The sequence below is a fragment of the Nicotiana tabacum genome, chromosome 12, assembly GCF_000715075.1.
Source record: "Nicotiana tabacum cultivar K326 chromosome 12, ASM71507v2, whole genome shotgun sequence".
Taxonomy (NCBI): Eukaryota; Viridiplantae; Streptophyta; class Magnoliopsida; order Solanales; family Solanaceae; genus Nicotiana; species Nicotiana tabacum.
The window spans coordinates 41,521,337-41,546,074 of NC_134091.1; the positions used below are offsets into that span (position 1 = coordinate 41,521,337).

At 40.9% G+C, this 24,738-nt stretch overlaps 1 protein-coding gene across 5 annotated transcripts; it reads left to right on the plus strand.

The window, feature by feature from the left end:
• The first annotated feature begins 20,326 nt into the window (after positions 1-20,326).
• Positions 20,327-24,042, plus strand: LOC107793601 (co-chaperone protein p23-1). Of its 5 annotated transcripts, none has more exons than XM_016615986.2 (6): positions 20,327-20,486; positions 22,902-23,088; positions 23,194-23,353; positions 23,442-23,479; positions 23,576-23,627; positions 23,743-24,042. In XM_016615986.2, exons 1-6 carry the CDS (start codon positions 20,482-20,484, stop codon positions 23,871-23,873), a joined length of 573 nt encoding a protein of 190 aa, XP_016471472.1. In that variant the 5' UTR covers positions 20,327-20,481; the 3' UTR covers positions 23,874-24,042. The 5 variants fall into 5 exon arrangements, with proteins under 5 accessions (XP_016471472.1, XP_016471473.1, XP_075082499.1 ...); XM_016615987.2 differs by having other exon boundaries at positions 23,761-24,042; XM_075226398.1 differs by lacking the exon at positions 20,327-20,486 and adding an exon at positions 20,760-20,958.
• Positions 24,043-24,738: the final 696 nt, after the last annotated feature.

A 24,738-nucleotide genomic window follows, 5' to 3' on the forward strand; every position in this document is an offset into this window, starting at 1 on the left:
AACAATAAGCACTCTCAGCTAATAGCGGGGCTGATAAGAAGCACCTGGATCTGCACATAAAATATGTGCAGAAGAGTAGCATGAGTACACCACAATGGTACCCAATAAGTGCCAAGCCTAACCTCGGTCGAGTAGTGACGAGGTCAGGTCAGGCCCTTTGGTAAATGATAAATAAGGCAGGAGAATATACAATATAATAAGAGACTAGAATTTAACAAAAGGGAACACAGCAAGGAAACAGTGCAACACACAGACGTAAACAACAGAGGATCTCCCGAGATACCGTCTCGTAGTCCCAAAATAAATATATAGGGAGAACTCTCGAGGTACCGCCTCGTAGTCTCAAAAGTAAAAATATATATGGAGAACTTATGAGGTACCGCCTCGTAGTCTCAAAAGTAAATGTGTAGGGAGAACTCCCGAGAACCGCCTTGTAGTCTCAAAAGTAAATATACAGGGAGAACTCCCGAGGAACTGCCTCGTAGTTTCAAAAGTAAAAAATAAATATACAGGGAGAACTCCCGAGGAATCGCCTCGTAGTCTTAAAAGTAAATGTACAGGGAGAACGAGGAACCGCCTCGTAATCTCAAAAGTAAATGTGCAGGGAGAACTCACAAGGAACCACCTCGTAGTCTCAAAAATAAACACACAGCTCAAACCGATAAATACAACAGTTAACAGCAAGATTTCTACAGTTATACTTATAAAGAATAAGGAAAAGTAGGAAAAATCAACTAGGAATGCTTCAAAAGGTTCAAACAAGCAATTAAAGCACGTAGACATGCGATATTAGACTAAACAGGATAACTACCCATATTGGAATAGGTCAATTAAGAATGAAAACAGACTAATACTCATTTAAACGGTATAACTAAAATTAAAGAAATAACAGGTTGCTACTCAGTAAAATAAATCGGGTTTTACAACAATAGCCCGTGTATGTACTCATCACCTCACGTACACAGCACTCGCATATCACAACAGTACCAAATCCTAAGGGGATTTCCCCCCACACAAGGTTAAGCAAGCCACTTACCTCGAACCAAGCTTAATCAATCGGTCACAATGCCTTTTCCACGAATATCCGACTCCGAATGGCCCAAATCTAGCCAAAATCAATTACATACCATAAATACAACTAAAAGAAACTAATATAATTAATGAAATCAAAGCTAAAGCAAGAAATTAGAAAATCGCCCCAAAAAATCTCCCCGGGCCAACGTCTCGGAATTGGGTAAAAGTCACAAAATATGAACACACATTCACTCACGAGTCTAACCATATCAAATTTATTAAAATCCAACACCAAATGGCCCTTCGAAACCCCAAAATTCACTCTCCAAATCCCTATCCTCAAACCCCCAAATTTCACCTCATAAACACACCAACTAGGTGGGAAATCAATGGCGAAACATCATTATTGAAGAAAAATGAATACAAGGAGCTTACCTCAGTAATCTCTTCAAAAACCCTCTCAAGAACCTCCAAAGTCCGATCTCAAAATGATGAAAATGGCCAAAATCTCAAAGTCTCGCTTAAGTATGTTCTGTCCAGGCATTTCCGCAACTTCGGAGCCTGGGCTCGCACCTGCGCGTCCGCTTGGGCGGAAAAATGAGCGATTTTGCGCAAACCACTTACTCCCATCTGTCTCCGCACCTGCGACCTATGATCTGCATCTGCGCTATCACAGGTGCGGGAAATTAATCACACATGCGGACTTTGCTGATCCGTTAAGCATCCGAAACTCACCCGAGGCCCCCGGGACCTCAACCAAACATACCAACCAGTCCTAAAACATCATACGAACTTAGTATAGCCCTCGAATAATATCAAACAATGCTAAAAACACGAATGTCGAAACCTATCAAACCACGTCCGATGGACCTCAAATTTTGCACACAAGTCATAATTGACATTAAGGACCTACTCCAACTTCCGAAATCGAAATCCGACCACGATATCAAAAAGTTCACTACCAGTCAAAATCTCCCAATATTCAACTTTTGCCAATTCAAGCCAAAATCATGCTCGGTCTCCCAAGTCGCCTTCTCGACTGGCTGACCCCTCCACTGAACCTTCACGAAAGCAATGTTCTTTGACCTCAGGTTTCGAACCAGCCTGTCCAAAATAGCCACTGGCTCCTCAACATAAGATAGATCCTTGTCCAACTGGACTGAGCTGAAATCCAGCACATGAGACGGATCACCGTGATACTTCCGGAGCATAGAAACATGGAACACCGAATGAACTTCTGCTAGGCTGGGAGGTAAGGCAAGCTCATAAGAAACCTCCCCAACACGCCGCAACACCTCAAAGGGACCAATGAACCTAGGGCTCAACTTGCCCTTCTTCCCGAACCTCATAAAGCCCTTCATAGGCAAAACCTGGACCAAGACCCACTCTCCAACCATGAATGCAACATCGCGAATCTTCCGATCTGCATAACTCTTCTGTCTGGACTGGGCTGTGCGAAGTCGATCCTGAATTACCTTCACCTTATCCAGGGCATCCTGAACCAAGTTTGTACCCAATAATCTAGCCTTGCCCGGCTCGAACCAACCCACTGGAGACCGACACCGCCTACCATATAGAGCCTCATACTGTGCCATCTGGATGCTCGACTGATAATTGTTGTTGTAGGCAAACTCCGCAAGTGGAAAGAACTGATCTCACGAACCTCCAAACTCCATCACACACGCACAGAGCATATCCTCTAATATCTGAATAGTGCGTTTGGACTGTCCGTCCATCTGAGGGTGAAATGTTGTGCTCAGCTCCACTCAAGTACCCAACTCATGTTGTACGGCCCTCCAGAACCATGATGTAAACTGCGTACCCCGGTCAGAGATGATAGATACCGGTACGCCATGAAGCCTGATGATCTCGCGGATATAAATACGAGCCATCTACTCGGAAGAATAAGTAGTCATCACAGGAATGAAATGAGCTGACTTGGTCAACCTATACACCATCACCCAAACTGCATCAAACTTTCGTTGGTCCGTGGAAGTCCAACCACGAAATCCATAGTGATCCGCTCCCATTTCCACTCCGGAATCTCTAACTTCTGAAGTACTCCGCCTGGCCGCTGATGCTCATACTTTACCTGTTGGCAATTTAGACACCGAGCTACATACTCCACTATGTCCTTCTTCATCCTCCTCTACTAGTAATGCTGCCTCAAGTCCCGGTACATCTTTGCGGCACCCGGATGAATGAAGTACCGCGAGTTGTGTGCCTCCTAGAAAATCAACTCATGCAAACCATCTACATTGGGCACACATAGCCTGCTCTGCATCCTCAATGCACCATCATCCCCAATAGTGACCTCCTTAGCATCACCGTGTCCTTAAGGACAAGCAGATGTGGGTCATCATACTGACGCTCCCTGATACAATCATAAAGAGAAGACCGAGAGACCACAGAGGCCAATACTCGACTCGGCTCAGAAATATCCAATCTCACAAAATGGCTGGCTAAGGCCCGAACATCCAACGCCAATGGCCTCTCTGCTGCTGGTAGATATGCTAAACTCCCCAAACTCTCTGTCCGATGACTCAAAGCATCGGCCACCACATTGGCCTTCCCCGGATGGTACAAAATGGTGATATCATAGTCCTTAAGTAACTTCAACCACCTCCGCTAACGCAAGTTAAGATCCTTTTGCTTGAACAGATGTTACAAACTCTGATGATCGGTGTAAATCTCACAAGGGACACCGTACAAATAGTGCTGCCAAATCTTTAAGGCATGAATAATAGCTGCTAACTCAAGGTCGTGGACAAGATAGTTCTTCTCATGCACCTTCAGTTGTCTGGATGCGTAGGCAATCACCCTATCTTCCTGCATCAACACCGCGTTGAGACCAATCCGTGACGCATCACAATATACAGTATAAGACCCCGAACCTATAGGCAATACCAGTACTGGGGCTGTAGTCTTGAGCTTCTAAAAGCTCTCTTCTCACTCATTTGTCCACCTGAACAGAGCACCCTTCCGGGTCAGCCTGGTCATAGGTGCTACAATAGATGAGAATCTCTCTACAAAGCGACGGTAATACCCCGCCAAACCAAGAAAACTTCGGATCTCCGTAGCTGATGACAGTCTAGGCCAACTCTGCACTGCTTCCACCTTCTTCGGATCCGCATGGAAAACACCCTGGCACCCTGTAGCTGATCAAATAAGTCATCAATACGAGGCAATGGATACATGTTCTTCACTGTAACTTTGTTCAGCTTGCAATAATCAATGCACATACACATAAAACCATCTTTTTTCTTCACAAATAAGACAGGAGTACCCCAAGGTGACACACTGGGCCGAGTGAAGCCATTATCAAGCAACTCCTGTAACTGCTCCTTCAACTCGGGAGGAGCCATATGATATGGAGGAATAGAGATAGGCTGAGTGCCCGACAAAACATCAATGCCAAAATCAATATACTGAGCAATAATAAATCGGCTCTGGTCTCAAAACCACTAAGAGCAATCAAACATGACCGATACACGCGATCCACAACAAGAGAATCTCCCACAGGAGTAGACACATAAATAGGGGAACTCAAGGAATCCCTAGATACGCCCAAATACGGGGCAAAATAAGAGGACACATACTAATATGTAGAGCCTGGATCAAATAAGACTGACGCGTCTCTATGACAGACCTGAACAAAACCTGTAGTGATAGAGTCGGAAGCAACTGCCTCAGTACGAGCCGGAAGAGCATAATATCTGGCCTGGCCTCCCCCTCTAGGGAGACCTCGACCTCCCAAACCTCCACCTCGAGCTGGCTGAGCAAGTGGGGCGGTAGCTGGTGCTGGAATCATAGCTTGATGACTCGGTGAAGCATGCGGTGGTTAAGAAGTCTATGGAGGTGCACCCCTCCTAAGTCTAGGGCAATCCCTCACCCTATGACGAGTGTCGCAACACTCAAAACAAGCTCTCGGAGAGCGTGGCTGCTGTGACAGGCTCGGGCCAGGTCTGCTGGACTGACCGCTAAAAGGACCCGATACTGACGGTGCATAATAAGGCTCCTTAAGTAGGTTCTGCCCAGGCATTTTCGCAACTGCGGAGCTTGGGCTCTCAACTACGCATCCGTTTGTTCAGAAAAATGAGTGATTCTGCGCAAACCACTTACTCCCACCTGCCTCCGCACCTGCGACCTATGATCCGCATCTACGCTATCGCAGGTGCGGGAAGAATATCGCACCTACAGACTCTGCTGATCCTCCTCACTTCCGCACCTGCGCTCCTCCTTCCACACATGCAGATCTGCACCTGCGGACACCCCACCGCAGGTGCGATTAGACCAGAAGCTTGAAAGCTTCAACAACTCACACAAGTCCAACTTCGATCCGTTAAGCATTTGAAACTCACCCGAGGCCCCCGGGACCTCAACCAAATATACCAACCAGTCCTAAAACACCATACGAACTTAATCGAGCCCTCGAATAACATCAAACAATGCTAAAAACACGAATCACCCTCCGATTCAAACTTAATGAACTTGAAACTTCAAACTTCTACAACCAATGCCGAAACCTATCAAACCACGTCCGATGGACCTCAAATTTTGCACACAAGTCATAATTGACATTACGGACCTACCCCAACTTCCAGAATCGGAATCCAACCCCGATATCAAAATTTCCACTACCGGTCAAAATCTTCAAAAATTTAACTTTCGCCAATTCAAGCCAAAATCACCTACAGACCTCCAAAACACAATCCGGACATGCCCCTAAGTCCAAAATCACCTAACGGGGCTAACAGAACAGACGAAACTCCATTCTGGAGTCTTCTTCACAAAATCTCAACTACGGTCAAATCCGTTTAGGGACTAAGTGTCCCAATTCACTCTGAAACCACAACAACAACCTCCCGGCAAGTCATATAAGCAGAAAAAGATACAGGGGAAGTAGTAAACAGGGATCGGGGCTAATACACTTAAAACGACCGACCGGGTCATTACAAGCTGTTTCATACAATCCATGCTTAAGTATAATATCAGTATTTATTGTTAGCGCGTTGGAGTCGACCCCTCGTCACTACTTCTTCGAGGTTAGACTAGATACTTACTAGGTACGCGTTAATTTACGTACTCATACTACACTTGCTGCACATTTTTATGCAGGTACATATATGTCTAGTGGCTTTGTGAGCGCAGAGACGCGATTATTGCGGGGTCTTAGGTGAGCTGCATCCCATGTTACGATCCGCAGCCAGCAGAGTCTCCTTCAGAGTTACTTATATATTTTTCCTGTCCAATTTGTATTCCGGATAAATACTGTATTTTATTTTACTTCCTACTTAATGCTCATGCACTTGTGTCACCGGATTTTGGGGATACTTATGGGTTGTTCAGTATGGTAGTTGTGGAGACATTTCCATTTACTCTGTAAATTTTATCTCCTATTATTTAATTGAGGGAAATTATGATTTCAACAATACTAAAATGAGTAATTAAGTTAATCAATTATTGTTGGTTTGCCTGACAGCGGTGTTAGGCTCCATCACGATCTTTAACGGATTTTGGGTCGTGACATGTAAAGGCAGGGTATTCTTAATGTGAGCTTCCCAACTCTTGCACACTTATCTTTTTTCCTTCTCCTCTCTCTTAAAATTGACATTTTTTTAAAACATGTATTCATCTTCAAGTCGATGTAAGGCATTTTTGATAAAAGCGTGCGAGTTGGATTAAGTCAGACAACACCACACCATCTCAAATGTCTTTGGACCAAGCACTGATTACTCGAAGTAACTTTGTTTCCTTCACCTCCTCCCCTTCTTCCTCCTCCTTCACTCGTTTCCAACTCCTTTTTCCTAGTAATCACGCAATTCATATTTTAACTTTCTCGTAAATAAATTTTAATATGATTTTGTAAAAAATAAATACATTAGGGGGTAAAAGAAAATAAAAACAGAAGAATTTGTAAGAATAACATACATTAGTCAAAGTATAAAGAACTATTTTATGCACTATAATAATTTATGCGTTGTAAATTGACATAACTAATCGTAAACTAACCTGTTACAAGGAATGCAGTCCAAATGTTAGCAAGAATCTTGAGGTACCAGACTACTAGTAATGTTTGTGGAGAGATTTGAATAGGTGCGGGCATAAGTTGGTTCACTCATGCAAGAAATCATATATTTTCCGCTTGACTTGTAAATGAAAATGAGGTTTATTCAACGTTTGTACATATGATTGAATTACTTATAGGAATAGAAAAATCTATATCTATCTATCTATCTATTTCAAGCAAAATTCTATTACGGACCTCCAAATCACAATCTGGATGTGCTCCTAAGTCCAAAATCACCCAACGGCCTATCGGAACTATCAAAACTCCGTTCCGGGTTCAAATTTACAAAAAGTCAAACTTGGCCAACTCTCCCAATTTAAAGCTTCAACAATGAAATCAATTCTTCCAATTCGATTCCGAATAACCTGAAAACCAAAACCGACGATTAACACAAGTCAAAATATATCATACGGAGCTACTCACGCCCGTAAACTACCGAGCGAAGTGCAAATGCTCAAAATGATCGGTCGGGTCATTACATCCTCCCCCACTTAAACATACGTTTGTCCTCGAACGTGCCCAGAGTTGTTCTCAAAGCCATCAAACCATCGTATAACCTTACCATGCATATACCCGGGGATGACCCCACGTCACCCTATCCCAAATAGGTCTGATAACACCGCATAACTGAAATTTCTTAATTCAACCTAGCCCACAAGCCTTAGAATCCAATTTTCAACATTCGAAATTTCTTATAGATCTGAATCCCGCAACCTACACACTGAATAAGTTTGAACAAGCTGTACCAAAAATCGTAACCATGACTCAAACACTCAAAACTCAAATACCACATAGCTCAGATGCTCGAAGCAATGATTTCTAATCACAGTAGCTGCTCAAAACCTCCCAATGTCGGCAACAACCTCATATCAAACAAAGCCTCGTTCTAAACCTTCGCACACTGCCAATGATGAAAGAAACATGTAGAACTCATCACCATTCATCAAATCCACCAGTTGTAGGGCTCCCTCTCATTCGACAAGAACCATAGCAAATTTCTAAGCCGACTTTCGATATTATCCTTCCAAATATACCCAAATCATGGAAAACTGATTCAGACGGGAGAACTGTCCCGCAAGCTCCACAAGTACCACCACAACTCAATGCTAAGAAACTATCCCACACTGTAGAACCAAAACACACGAATCTAACACAAAGGATCAGATCATAACATAACTCCGCTGTAATGCGTAACCCTATGCAAATACTGGTCCATATGAAATACCTCAAGCCACCCTGCTAAAAATCAATAACCATGCGCAACTTGACATCAAGTACTCCAAGTGCATTACCATAATCACGGAGAAGCAAATGACACAATGCCACACAAAACCCGAAAGAACATAACCAATACTCCATCAACCAAGCAATACCCAATACTCTTCTCGCTCAAATTTCGATATAAGGCCCTAATAGAACCGCACCATATGTGCATATAACCAACGAATCACAACTCCTTGTAGCAAAGAAGAGTAACTCACATATCATCTTAGAACACAAATAAGCTCAACACCAACCGAATGGCACATCCCTCAACAATAGCAGTATGGAGCCAACCAATCCGGCTCGGTGTAGAATACACATCCTAATTGGGCCTACCAATGGACCCCCAAATCAGCTCTAGTCACCCACAAATAGATAAATAACCTCCGAAAGTATACAATGACTGAATCATAACACATACTATCATCTAGCTAGCTTCGGCCACAACTTCATAGTCCACAACCATGAAATAATTTGCTCCTGAGAACTCCCAATCTCAAAATCCATAAAACACACGAATCACAATATTTGATCCCAACTCCACCGCCCAAATGTCTAACACATCTCTCATACACGATCATCCCACAAGGAATATTTCTAAAATTCTTCCATGCCACATAGCAAAATTTGAATATCAGCAGTCGATCAACCAGGAGAGTGACGCAATACCAATAAAGTATCCATAAATCAAAACACATTATCCCTTCTGAAATGTATACTCTCATCAAGGCACACCGATTAGTAATGTCAGTTACCTAGTCATCTGAAACCATCCATGCTGCCTACGAATCTATGCCCTTCCCTTCCAAACTTACTCGTGACCTTGCACATGCAAATCTCAATCCCACACTACACCGCATCTACCATGCCATCCTGTGAAGAGTACAAGAATCTCATAATCAACTCTGAGTCCCAAGCAGAATACATACCCGATCAGTCAGAAACCTTCCATTTGATCTTATCTCGGAGAAAATCCCAATACGCAACATATCCCTCACGCCGGTAGGAAATATACTCCTCGAACCGTGGTAAAAACCATTGAGAACTCTTTGAAACCCATTTGCACATAACCAAGCTATCATATCTGAATTTCTCTAACTCAACCCAGCCATGCAGGTCGCCAAAACCCAAGAGCATTGCCACGAAACACCTGTGGAGACTAACCACATCATAGGTACCTAAAGAACCGATTATATCCATTACTGTGCTGATCCAACCTACTACCACGCTGTCCTATTTCTCTAAGTCCCTTCCAAATTGCCTTCAAATTGATACTTCTCCTTGCTGGAACACCTCGATTCTTAACCAAAATTCACCACACAAGAGACCCTAGTATAAAACCACAACGCCCTAAGGCCCATAAGCTGCTAACTTCCCTCTTAAGCAACCCAAAACACCACAACCGCGACACCCACTCTAAGGAGACCTTATGTCAACCTAAAACTGTGTCATTCACCTTCTTGATGCTGAAATACATAATCCACAACGGTATAGAATTCCACAAGTCTCGACACCATCCAATGTAACTCTTAGTTTCTAGCCATATACAAATCTCGAAAATTCCAAATCGCTACATATAAATCTTGAATCCATTAGAACCATTTTCGAGAGTCATCCACTCTGCTCAAATCTCAATTGCACTGCCCAAACGGGCCAAACGACTGGTGCCCCATTGGCATGATGACACCCAAAGGAGTAACCCCACCTTAACGCGACCAAGCAAATTCCTACTCCATACACACTACATCTTTCATGACTAACCACTCAATCATTCCATAATTCCCATATACCCATAGAGTGTAATACAACTCATATCCAGAAATTCCTTTACTTGAGTTATCCTAAATCTCAACCCCTGCAGTCATAGTTGATTCACCAGTATACCTCAAACTGAACCCAATACAACACATAATCGTGCAATCAGCTTGTCGATAGCAGACTCCCCCACTTGGCTCAAAGCCATAGATCAAAACACATAACTCACAATGCCCATACTCTATTACTGCTATAATACCGCAGTGAGATTCAACCAAATCCTTCCTGAGCTCCTGTAACGCAAACCATCTAATACTTCACATTATCTGCAAATCTCACATTCACCCTTGTAATAGTCAAGCCAACCTCCATAAGAGATACAAACTCAAATTGCAACATATATCATTTACTGGTAAAAGAGAACTCTCTACAAAACATCATAAGGACCACACCACCTCAGGACACCTCGCAGGAGATATCCCACCTGCTCTGCCTCAAACTCACATCTCTTTATACCCTTCCACAGTCACGACTACTACGCAATCACTTAATTTTCTTGATTCTGAACTCATCAACAAGATATGAGAATTTACTTCACTCCATAACTAAACAACATGAGAGATCTCTCAACACACCCATAACTTGAGACCATACGCCATATCAAGACAGAAATCAATCACCCAATAGTCCTTGCTACCTCTCAAGTAAACACTTCTCGTCACAGTCGAACAATCTGAACACATCTCGCAGTCACATCTTACTCACCACATAGCCATTTCACTGCTCATCGAGCCACAAATTCCTCTCGTAGGGAAATTACCGGACATATGAGTCCAAATGTACAAGTTACCACTGAAGCTACCAAGCTTAAGTTGCGGTCTAACCATGGCCTCAAGTCCTCCAGACTGGCCCATCACCAAAACACCGAATACACATCTCGAACCTCATTCATAGAATCACAAGCCACCAGCACACAACCGATACCGAGCGCTCACATGCGCATATGAATGCGTGGAAGGAATTCAAAGAGTTATGCTTCAAGCTGAATCAATGCTGCACAATAAGGAAAGAAAGATGGGACGTATATCCTAAATGTCCTATAACCTCTCGAAGATAGGTATGGACGTCATCATACCGATCCGCAAGACTCTACTAGACACTTGCTCATGACTTGTAGAACCTATGAACCTAGAGCTTTGATACCAACTTGTCACAACCCAAAATCTGACTAGTCGTGATGGCACCTAACCCAATCCGCTAGGTAAGTCAATTAACCACTAACCAGTCCAATAACAATCTATAAAGCAATTATCTGAATCTGATACATTCCCCAAGAACTGGTAGCACAAATCATGAGCTTCTAAGAATAGAGTTTACAAAAAGGAAATGAAATAAATACATCGTATGTTTGAAAAGTACATAAATAGAGTTTTATAGATCTAAGGCTACAAAGAACAAGAGGCAACTACAACCGGGATGCAGATACATCTTCAAATCCAGCTCCCATCGAACACAACATTAACAGCATCCAACATATGCATGCAAGGTGCAGAAGTGTAGTATGAGTACAACCGACCCCATGCACTTAATAAGTAACAAACCTAACCTTAGGTTGAAAGTAGTGACGAGCTAACAAAAAGGTTGGGTCCAATACCAATATTCCACAACAGTTCATAACAGCATAGTACAAGTAACAAAAGAGTATCTCAAATAAAAGGCTCAATTTGTTCACAATTCCAGAAAAGTAGGCATTTCTTTTCAAGTATCTTAGTGAAAACCCAAATCTTTTACCGAAAGAGACAAAATACGAGTAAGTTTGAAAACTGTGATTTTTCCCAAAATCCTTTCAACAATAAGTAAGATGTTTCATTTTCTGATAGCATGAGGAAAGTACTTCTCTATGCCTACATGTCAAGATACAAGTAAAATCATAAATGTCCCCACAACTGGGTAGAAGAAGGAAATGCACCTCTATATATGTATTTCAAGTACGCATGTCAAATGCAATGCATCTCGATGATGAGCTCATGTACTCACACTCTCAGAGTACTCAATCTCACTGTATCGCATTCTCTCTCACTATGCTCAGCATACTTAATCATTTAGCGTTATACAATACCCGTTGCGGCATGCAGGGTGGTCCATATTTATAGTCGACTTCGCTCACTGGGGTGTGCAGACTCCGGAGGGGCTCCTTTTAGCCCAAGCGCTATAATCTGCACGGACAACTCACGTGCCATAATATCAATATTTGGAATCTCACGGACAACTCACATGTCGTACGGACAAATCATGTGCTATAGTATCAATATCTGGAATCGCATGGACAACTCACGTGCTATAGTGACATTTCCTCACAAACAGGCCCCTGGCCTCACTCAGTCATCAATTTCTCCAATCTCACTCATGGGCTCACAATATCATGAAACTAGCCCGACAATAATGATGTAATGTATCAATAAATAACTGAGACTGAGATATGATATGAATGCATGAATATGACTGAGTACGAAATATCAATGAAATCAGTGAGATGACAGTAAGAAACGACCACTATGGGTCCAAACAATATCAGCATAATGCCTAAACATGATATCTAGCTTGATTGACAGCTTAACTACCTTATCACATGGTGAAAACACGGATATCAAAAAAGTAGGACCACTGTACAGTGCCATGGAGATAACAAAGTCCCAATTCACATGGTGCACGCCCACACGCCCGTCACCTAACATGTCCATCACCTCAATACTAATCCCATAACACGTATTTTGGGGTTTCATACCCTCAGCACTAAGATTAGAAGAGTTACTTACCTCGAATAAGCTAATACCAATGTCGAGCAAGCCAAGCGATGCTCCAAAGATGCCACCCGCGCGTTCTGACCTCCAAACGGCTCAAAACTAACCAAAAATAACTCAAATGCATCAAACAATGCTAAAGGAACCAATCCCGATCGAAAAAGATCAATCTTGAATCAAAAGCCCAAAATCAGCCAAAAGCCCAAACCGGGCCCACACCTCGAAACCCGACAAAGTTTATAAAACCCGAAATCCCATTCACTCATGAGTCTAACCATACCAAATTTATCAAAATCCGACACCATTTGGTCATCTAAATCCCCAAAATCTACTCTCAAATTCTCAAGCCCTAAACCCCCAAATTTCACTTCAAAATCTCACTAATTAGGTGGGGAAATCAGTGGGGAAATAAGTTTTATGATCCAAAACGAGTATAAAAATCTTACCTCAATAATCACCTCTAAAATCTTCTCCAAAATCGCCTAAGTCTGAGTCCAAAGTGTTGAAATAAGACAAAAATCGCGAACCCTTACTTATAAACCTTCTGCCCAGACTTTTCGCATCTGCGGACCTATTGTCGCACCTGCGACGCCGCATCTGCGGTGAAACTGCCGCTTCTGCGGAAGTCACTTGCACCTTCAGGGCCCGCACCTGCGCTCCAGGCTCCGCACCTGCAAACGCACATCTGCGGCCCTGGCCTCGCTTTTGCGGAGTCAATCTCTCCTAGCTGCCCCCGCACTTGCGGGAAATTCTTCGCACCTGCGACCCCTGTCTTTCATGGCCTTTCCCGCATATGCGATTCATGACACGCTTCTGCGTGCTTGCACCTGCAGTTCCCACTCCGCAGGTGCGGTTACACCAGTAGCAGCAGCTCTTCAGCTGCTTCATCAACTCAAAAATCAAGTCCATTAACCACCCGAAATCTACCTGAGGCCCCCGGGACCTCAACCAAATATGCCAACAAGTCATATAACCCAATACGAACTTAGTCGAACCTTCAAATCACTCAAAACAACACCAAAATACCGATTACACCCGGATTCAAGCCTAAAGAACTTCTAAACTTCCGAATTCTACAAACGATGCCGAATCATACCAAACCACGCCCGATTAACCTCAAATTTTACACACAAGTCATATTCAACATACGGACCTACTTCAACTTTCAGAATCGGAATCCGACCCAGATATCAAATAGTCAACTCCTCGGTCAAACTTCCGAAAATTCAACTTTCGCCATTTCAAGCCTAAATCAGCTACAGACCTCACATTCGCAGTCCGGACATGCTCCTAAGTCCAAAATCACCCAATGGAACTAACGTAACCATCAAAACTCTGTTCCGAGTTCAAATTCACAAAATGTCTAACTTGGTCAACTCTCCCACTTTAAAGCTTCAACAATAAAATTCATTCTTTCAAATCGATTCCGAATAACCTGAAAATCAAAACTGACAATTCACATAAGTCATAATACATCATATAGAGCTACTCATGCCTGTAAACTACCGAGCGAAGTGCAAATGCTCAAAACGACTGATCGGGTCGTTACAAATTATCAAATCAGCAAACACGCGGAATTCACATAAAAATCCAAGTGACAATAATACCAAATTATCATATAAAATATAAACTCAACAAATAAGGAATGGGGCATGACAATTCAAGGATTTACTAAATGCCAACAATTATCCAATTTAATATATAAAAATACATAAAACTTTAAACCAATAAAATTTGCACATATAAGCCCGAGTATGTACTCGTCACCTCGCGTACACAGCTTCTAATCACACAATTTCCACATACGATTCAATGCCTAAGGGGTAATTCCCCCACTCAAGTTTAGGCAAGATACTTACCTTTTTGAAGTTATGCCGATATTCCAAAATAGCTGTCTTGGTTGAATTAATCCTCCGTACAGCTCAAATCTATTCAAATTAATTGTATAATTTCATTAAAATTCATCGGAACCAATTTCGGATAATATAACGTCGATTTAAAATTTTATTCTAAAAACTCAACCAAAGTCAACTCAAGGCTCGCCTCTTGGAACTCGACAGAATTTTTACGAAATCCAAACACCCATTCCGATACGAGTTCAACTATACCAATTTTATCAAATTCCGATAACAACTCAACCTCCAAATCTTAATTTTTCGTTCTTGAAAAGTTTTGCAAAAATCTTGATTTTTTCCGTTTAAATCCGAAATAAATGATGAATATAATCATTAATTTATGAAATATAATCACTTTTGGATATATGACACTTACCCAAGTCAAAGTCATGAAAAATTCCTCCAAAACCGAGCTCCAAAATCCCAATCGAAAATGACTAATTTTTGGTCCTTAAATGTTTCTGTCCAGTTCGCTTCTGCGGACAGAAATGTCGCATCTGCGGCCTCGATTTTGCGGGCCAAAATTCGCATTTGCAATCCTCACTAGCAATCCAATTTTTGCACCTGCGGACAGAAGCATCGCATCTGCGATGAAGGATCACTTCTGCGAGCATCATGCCCAGCTTTTGCCTCAGTCCGCTTCTGCGTCTTCAAGACATCGCACCGGCGATTATGCAGGTGCGCAAGACTGTCCGCATCTGCGACCTCCCTCCAGCTCTACCCAGGTCGCTTCTGCGGTGATTTCCTCGCTTCTGCAAGGTCGCTTCTGCGACCAGAACATCGCAGAAGCGATGCACCAGCAGTTCAGAAATTTCCAGCAACTTTCTTCAAGTCCAAATCGATCTGTTAACCACCCGGAATCCACCCGAGGCCCTCGGGACCTTAACCAAATATACCAACATGTCCTGAAATACAATACGAACTTAGTCGAGGCTTCAAACCAAGTCAAACAACACTAAAATTACGAATCGCGCCTCGAATCGAATTATGAGTTTTCAAATCTTCCAACTTCTATATTTTGCGCCGAAATGTATCAAATCAATCCGGAATGACTTCAAATTTTGCACACAAGTCATAAATGACATAATGGAGTTGTTACAATTTCCAAAATTGAAATCCGATCTCGTTATCAAAAATTCAACCTTCGGTCGAACTCTCCAACAATCTTCTATTTTCAACTTTCGCCAAAATGCGTCGAATTGTCCTACGGACTTCCAAATCCAAATCCGGACATACACATAAGTCTGAAATCCCCATACGAAGCTATTGACATCATCAAAATTCCATTTCGGGTTTGTTTGCTCAAAAGTCAACTCTCTGGTCAACTCTTTCCATTTAAGCTTCAAAAATGAGAATTGTTCTTTAAATTAAATTTTGAATCTTCCAAAAACAAAACTCGACCACACACGCGGGTCATAATATGTATTACGAAACTTCTAGAGACCTTAAGTCACTAAACGGGGCATAAAATCTTAAAACGACAAGTCGGGTCGTTACATTCTCCCCCTCTTAAAACATACATTCGTCCTCGAACGTGCCAAAAATTATTCTGAGGACATTAAATTACTGAGTGTTCCTTACACACATACTCGCAGGTGATTTTACGTCCCCGCAATTTAACATGGGTCCGACAATACTCTCTCAGCTGAGATTATTCCTTTTTACCCTCATTTATACACTTTAAAGCCAATTTCTTATACTCCAATTAATTTCAAAAAGCCTGATTTTCCATATTAACAGACTATGTTAGTCTCAACTGGTGGTAGCAATTTCGTGCCTACACACACATTATACATATGCCCATAATTATATCTCTGGTCATAATAACTATTCATAATTGGTTCCAGCATCATCAATTAATCTTATATTAACAAAATCTCATTTCAAATTTTTCACAACACTGACAACAACACGCGAGGCATGAAGACCTCATAATTATTTACCCGAATTAACGAGTCACATTTAACGCCACATGGGCACTCATCTCGTAGGCTAAAACTCAATATTTACAATACGAATATGGCTACATATGCACACAAAATACATACAAAATTATCAAATAAGCCTAACAGGCATGACTCCCAATTAATACTATAGTACAAATTTTAATTTTACAGAGAGAGAATTTAAACTCATAAATGTTCACCACTACAAGGACCTCGTCCTTATATAACTTCCACCGCCATTTGTAGCCTGGTTTAAATATTTCATACCATATAAAAATGAAAGGATCTCGTCCTCAACTCTGAATCACAAGTATTTTACACATTGTGCCAACTGAAATTTTCCATTCCCTTTCTTTATTCTTTCTAATAAATTCCGTAAACAGTTTTCACAACACATAATGAACCCCCATACCGGTATGGCATATAATTCATAAAATTGTAATCAATTATCACGAAATCACCTTTTGGACTCATAGCCCACAATAATGTACAAAACAAAAATGATAAACACGGCTAACACCATCAAGTCTCCCAACAGGGATAAACACGAAAGTGGAGTACAAATTCACAAATCCACCATATAAGGAGCATGAAAGGAGTTCCCACCTCGATAATCGAATCAAAATAAGAATAGTGCTCCTTTTAATATAAATTAATTCATACCTATAACGACATCATTTGGTGTATCGGCCTCAGCCAATTCATAGCACCTATATCAACGGGTCGGGCCTCCCCCTCTTGGGCGCCCTCTACCCGCCTGTCCTCCACCCCTAACTGGTTGTACACGTGGGGTATTAACTGGAATAAAGCATGTAGCCCGAGTGTTTTGATGAAATTCGCCTCTCCCAAGTCCGGGACAATCTCTCATGATGTGCCTGGTATCACCACACTCATAATATCCCCTCCGAGGTCGCGGCTTCTCGTACTGAGTTTGTGCCCATGTGGTGCACTAAAAGTATGAACTAGAGCAGTACGAGTACTCTGAATTGCAGACTAGGATGAACGACTGCCCGAGCTTCCGTCATAATGAGTCATAGCTGCAAAGTAGAATCCACTGAATCCTCCAAAGTTTCGAGACCTTTTGGCCTCCTTAGACTCCTTTTCCTCACTTCGAACACATTCTAACATTCTGATAGTCTCTACTACTTGCTGAAATGGAATGTCAGTCTGCAACTCTTGAGCCATACATATTTTAAAATCATAATCGAGCCCTTTAATGAATCTGCGGACTCGCTCTCTAACCGTAGTAACCAAGATAGGTGCATGGCGGGATAACTCACTGAACCTGATAGCATATTCTGACATCGTCATAGTGCCCTGGCGCAACCGTTCAAACTCTGTGCGCCACGCATCCCGGAGAGTCTAGGGAACAAACTCTTTCAAAGACATCTCCGAAAATTGAGCCCAAGTTGGTGGCATTGCACCGGCTGGTCTACCTTCTTCATAAACTTGCCACCACTGATACGTGCTCATGACAACTGAAATGTAGTAAAGGCAACTATACTCACTTCTATAATACCCATGGTGCGGAGAATATGGTGACATTTGTTTTTCCTGAAAATCCTTGGGCATCCTTGGTAGCTGTGCCACTGGAGGTAGGTGAACTATACCTCTTAAAACGTCGACTTAAAATTTTATTCTAAAAAGTCAACCAAAGTTAACGCGGGGCCCGTCTCTCGGAACCCGACATAATTTTCACAAAATCCAAACACCCATTCCGATACGAGTTCAACTATACCAATTTTATCAAATTCCGATAACAACTCGATCTCTAAATCTTAAACTTTCGTTCTTGAAAAGTTTTTCAAAAATATTGATTTCTTCCATTTAAATCCGAATTAAACCATGAATATAACCATGGATTTATGAAATATAATAATTTTCGTATATATGACACTTACTCAAGTCAAAGTCATGAAAAACTCCTCCAAAATCGCCCAAAACCCGAGCTCCAAAATCTCAATCGAAAAAGGCAAAATGACCATTTTTGGTCCTTAATGTTTCTGCCCAGTTTCGCATCTGTGGGCAGATTTGTCGCACCTGCGTGCTCGCTTCTGCGAGCACTGTTCACGCTTCTGCGCTGCCTCCACACTTTTGCGAGAAAACCAGCAAGCTACCAGCTTCGCTTCTGCGTTCTTACTTGCGCTTCTACGATCGCACAGGTGCGTAGAAATGTCCGCTTATGCGAGTTCAAGCCAGCCTTTGCCCATCTCCCTTTCCAGTAGCTCCTGCGATGAAGCTTCCGCAGAAGCGAAAGCATCAGCTGGTGCCCAAAAATTCCAACATCTTTTCTTCAAGTCCGAATTGATCCGTTAACCTTCCGAAATCTACCCGAGGCCCTCGGGACCTTAACCAAATATTCTAACATGTCCCAAAATACAATACGAACTTAGTCGAGGCTTCAAACCATGCCAAACAACGCCGAAATTACGAAACGCGCATCGAATCGAATTATGAGTTTTTCAAATCTTCCAACTTCTATATTTTGCGCCAAAACATATCAAATCAATCTGTAATGACTTCAAATTTTGCACACAAGTCATAAATGATGTAATGAAATTGTTTCAATTTTCGGAATCGAAATCCGACCTCGTTATCAAAAATTCAACCTTCGGTCGAACTTTTCAAAAATCTTCTATTTTCCAACTTTTGCCAAAATGCGTTGAATTGTCCTACGGACTTCCAAATCCAAATTCGGACACACGCCTAAGTTCAAAATCACCATACGAATCTATTGACGTCATCAAAATTTCTATTCCGGGGTCGTTTGCTCAAAAGTCAACTCTCCGGTCAACTATTTTCATTTAAGCTTCAAAATGAGAATTGTTCTTTCAAATTAAATTCTGAATCTTCCGAAAATCAAACTCGACTACACACGCGGGTTATAATACATATTACGAAACTGCTCGAGACCTTAAGTCGTTGAACGGAGCGTTAATTCTTAAAACGACAAGTTGGGTTGTTACATGTATAACTACAAAAATAATGTATAACTAAATTCAATTGAATACAATTACTATGTTAGTGTGAGAAAAAAATATTTTCAATGTTTAAACAAATATTACATTTTATTTTAACGTCAATGTATATACTTTTAATTGATAGACATTATACACACGTGCAACACACATATCCTAAAACTAGTTTATACTAATAGAAAATATTTCCGTTTTTATTAGGCTCTATACACGAAGGTAAGTATCGAAATTGAATAGTAGTACAAAAAAGAAGCTTTTACAATGTGGGTTGCTCTGATGGTAAGCACCCTCCACTTCCAACCAAGAGGTTGTGAGTTCGAGTTACCCCAAGAGCAAGGTGGGGAGTTCTTGGAGGGAAAGATGCCGATGGTCATTTGGAAATAGCTCTCTACTCTAGGGTAAGGGTAAGGTCTGCGTACACACTACCCTCCCTAGACCCCACTAGTGGGATTATATTAGATTGTTGTTTTTGTTGTTGTTACATGACTACTTAGGTGGGTTAAAAAAGTTACCTATATGTATTTATTTACAAAATTCATCCTATTTAACATTTTTTTCAAAAAAGGAAGAAAAAGTTTGAATCCCTTCAGTAAATTCACAGAATCCAGGCCCAGAAGCATCTAGACATTTCCAGTAGCGCCTCCTTTTTCCCCCTCCATTATAGATATATATATATACCAAACCAACTGCCATTTGTCTTTCTTAACGCAGTTATCTCTATCAGTCGCTTAATTTTCCCCTCTGTAAAAGACTCTAAACATGAGGTATGTTCTTCAATCTTCCTTTTCCTTTGCGTTTTACTACATGTATTTATCTTCCTTTGTGTACTGGGCTATAATCTCTGTTTCTACAGTTTTTTTTCACCCATTGCATAAGAGTCGTACATACTAGAAGGTTTTTGGGTGTTTTCAAGTTTTCACTCGAAATGCTTAAATCAAACCCTAGGATTTAGAGTTTTGTATTTGAACTTTAACGAAAAGAAATTTGTATTTGAATATTTTTATGTTGCTCCTCAACCCCCCCCCCCCCCCCCCCCGGAATCATATTTCATTTATTTCTAGTCTGTTAGAAACTAATCTACTCACATTGCTTTTTGTAATTAGTCTGTTTTTGTCATTTTTTGAATTTAAATGATATACGTGCAGCAATTTATCTATCTCTTTTTTTTTCTTTTTCTTTTTTCGTTTTGGGGATGGCCGGGATAAAGGAAGGGGAAAGGAAGGTCTCTGGTGAGCGGTGAGTACTAAATATAGATATGGTATATCTACTCTTGTTTTTGGAGACCAATTTCTGTCTTACTGATTGCAGTAAGACGAGATTATTTAGGAAATAGGAACCATAAATGCCATACGGAATTTTCTTGAGATGTAATCATGCAGGCGTCCAACTGATTGTTGTAGAGATATAATGATGACACATGCTCTGTGCGTCTCCTCCCGTGAACGTGAACGTGAAAAGTCAAATATTCTGCTTAAATAGTAGACACATGTAATAAATAAGAAAATACTATAAGATCCGAACCTACAGAGTTTTTGGGTGCTTGCAGACATTCTTGCTCAATAATGTCTCCACTAAACAAATAAGCATTGATGCTTTGGCATCTGCACTATACCCAAGCACAATGTATCTCAAATCAACTACATTTCCTGGCCATTAGTGCTTTGGAAAATGCCTTCAAAATTTATTTAGGTTCCGGTCAATGGCTTTATAATGAGGTTGCAAAGGAATACTTGCTTAGCTTTTCTCTGTTTTCTTTTTGTTCCCTATCATAGGACGTGTAGCTTTATTGTTAGTTGTGTTCTTTTATGATGTTTATCCAAGTTTTTTTTTAGTTATGAACTAAAAGTGACCAACTTATGTGTCAAAATAAATCTAATCAAGGCACTATTTTGGTATTTATGTCTTATTCCTTTAGATACAAACTTCTGGAGTAGAAGCAAACCTTTTGTTGTTCTTTTTTTAAAAATTTAAATAAGGTTAATATCTTTATATATTTTGAGAAACGGCCATCTGTGAGCGGTATACCAAAAAGTATGAAATACATTCCCAAAGGTACCTAATAATCTCATGGGTGCTCCAAAAGTTGACCAAAAACAAGAATTCATTCCTCAAATGTTCATGCTAGTCTCTATTCCTTCAAAAGCACCCTTATTTCTGTCCTTCCATAGGATCACACTGAAGATCAGGGCAGAAATATTCCGTTCTTTGTGTTTCTCTTCTCCAACTGCGTATAGTACATAATTCACTTTGTACGATATTGTCTGCTATGCTCCAAATACCACTTATCAATTGCCAACTAATAACGCAACCTCAGGAAGATGGCCTTTCTGTTGGCAGTATAAGTGGTGTAGTTGATTTTGGGTCAACTTTGTTTAGACCTTCATACAAGGGAAGTGCCAAAAGGTTGAGGATGTTAAATTTGGGGTGAGCATCAGGTTCGTTCTGCTTTACAGTTTTGGTGCCTAACTTTGTACATCTCATCTCGTTACCTTTGGATGTTGGAGACATCAGTGGTTTGACATGCAAGGGGGTGTAAGTGGAAGAAATTTTTTAGTTGATAAAGTTTCAATATCAAGCTGCAGTTTCTCTATGGACTATGGAGTGTTTCAGTTTGTATTCCACAATAATCTATCATGGTGCTCTTGTGCACCCATCACTATGCTCATCACCAGCTGTTCAAACATGAAATATGGTGGAGTCTCCACCTTCATCTCATATTGTTGGCCCTATGTCAAGTTGGGCTCTTATTGAACCGTTGCACCTCATTTATTCGTAATTGCATATGGAGAGCTTCATCTGGTGCTTGCTTGAATTTTTTATTTTTTTATTTTTTTTTAACTTCTGCATGTAATTAATATAGCAATTCGGGATCTACCGTTACGTATCATGCTCCAAGTTCTTATTCCCCGCATATAGTGGGATAATCAGACGCAGGTAAAAATGACAAAGGAGACAATTATACACGGGATAATTTGTTCACTTACCTTCCTCAAAATTCCTCTTCTTGAAATATCATTTATGAGTTCTCCGACTGATTATACAAATCTCAAGTTGCCTGGAAGTCTGGAATTTTTTGTAATTGGAGACATCCAATTGTTTGCTTTTCCTGATTTTGTCTTGAATGGTTGTTATTGTGTGACTTGGTTGAGATCCATTTGTTTTCTGCTTCTCTATCTTAGCCGACACCCTGCTGTCAAGTGGGCCCAGAGGTCCGACAAGCTGTTTATCACGGTGGAGTTGCCGGATGCCAAGAATGTGAAGCTGAAACTGGAACCAGAAGGAAAATTCTTCTTTTCTGCAATTGCAGGAGCTGATAATGTACCGTATGAAGTGGATCTCGATCTCTTTGATAAAATTAATGTTGATGTAAGTGAAGCTCCCTCAGTTCACATCTGCATGTGAGAATTAATGTAAATTTTACTGTAACAACTAAAAAAATAATGTTACTTTTACTGTAAAATGTTCATTCAGGAGAGCAAAACTAGTACTACTTCCAGAAGTATCGTGTATCTTGTGAAGAAGGCAGAAGACAAGTGGTGGAGCAGACTGATAAAGCAGGAAGGTGTACGTCCAGTATTTTTGAAAGTTGACTGGGACAAATGGGTTGATGAAGATGAAGAGGACACTAAACGTAAGTATAATGTCACTAGGAATATGCTATACTGTTGATATTAACCACTTGGTATGTATATTTGCTAACCATGATACTAATATTTCAGCTGGGACAGATATGGATTTTGGTGACATTGACTTTTCGGTAAGCAGCTCTAGAGATATTATAGCCAGCAAAGTTTATTTTCGTCTATATTTATGCCGAAGTTTTAACTTGACCCCTTTATTATTATTCTCTCAGAAACTCAACATGGGAGGAGGTCCTAGTGATTTTGATGCTGATGTGCCCGAGGGTAAGTCAGCTTTGGTTACCCAGCAACAGTCCATCCCGTATTTTCAGCTTCAAATCTTCTGCTCTCCGTTTGATTTGTCAGTTGTAAATTGTGTTCTGTTCTTGTCTTTTGTAAGTTCACATTGTTTCTGCAGGAGACGATGACAGTGACACCGAGGAAGAAGAAGTCAAGGAGGAAGAAGATAGTGCACATAATGAACCTAAGGCAGCAGTGCCTCCAAGCACAGAACCCGAAGCAAAAGCTTGATGCGTTGTAATATCTGAAAAGCGTTTTAACCGCATGAGTTTTACTGTAGTACTGTTAGTTGTGGTTAGAGCAGTTGTGTAGGAATTGATGTTAGTTTATGTTATATTTGAAGGATTAGACGTTCCATGTGATTGAATTTTGTTATCATATAGCTCTTGTTATTTGGCAACGTATGATGTGTTCAATCCTGTTGTCTGTGTGTTTTCTGAAGGATTTCGTTTCAAAAAGAAAATCATTCGAGGCTGAGATGCCCTAGTTGAATGAATCTTTGTGCACGTATGGCCTTAAGTATTTGCTTATTCCAGATGATTCGCAGGTCATTTGGCAACTTTAATCCGACTCCAAGCTGCGAGTGTTTGTACCCAAATGGTGACATAGAATACTTTTAGCAAACTCATCACATTTCAGTAGATTACTTGGGGTTCTTACGTTTTCAATTTCTACTAGTTAGCACGGTGTATCCTTTTTTTGTCTTATTTCGTTTTCTTCTCTTTTAAAATAGTACGAAAAAGCTTGTTTTGGTTACAAGTTGGACTATACCTCCAAGGTTTATGCTGTTACGCTTGTTTCTTTTTCTTTAAAAAGATCTTATGAGGATGTGAAAAGAGAAATAGAGTGTTCTGCTCACAATTGGACGCATAAGAAAATACAATTTCAACAATATTTTATGACAGGTACGCATAGAATGAAGCTGCAGTCTGTATTTCTATTATGTTGCATCCAGTAATAGGGGATCTTTTTGTTAGTACCTCAGCTGATGCACTGGAGAACTTTAACATTACGTTAACCTATATGAAGAGAAGTCCTCTTCACACAGCGAACAATACTACTGCACCAGAATGAGGCCTATCTTTACAATTTTAAC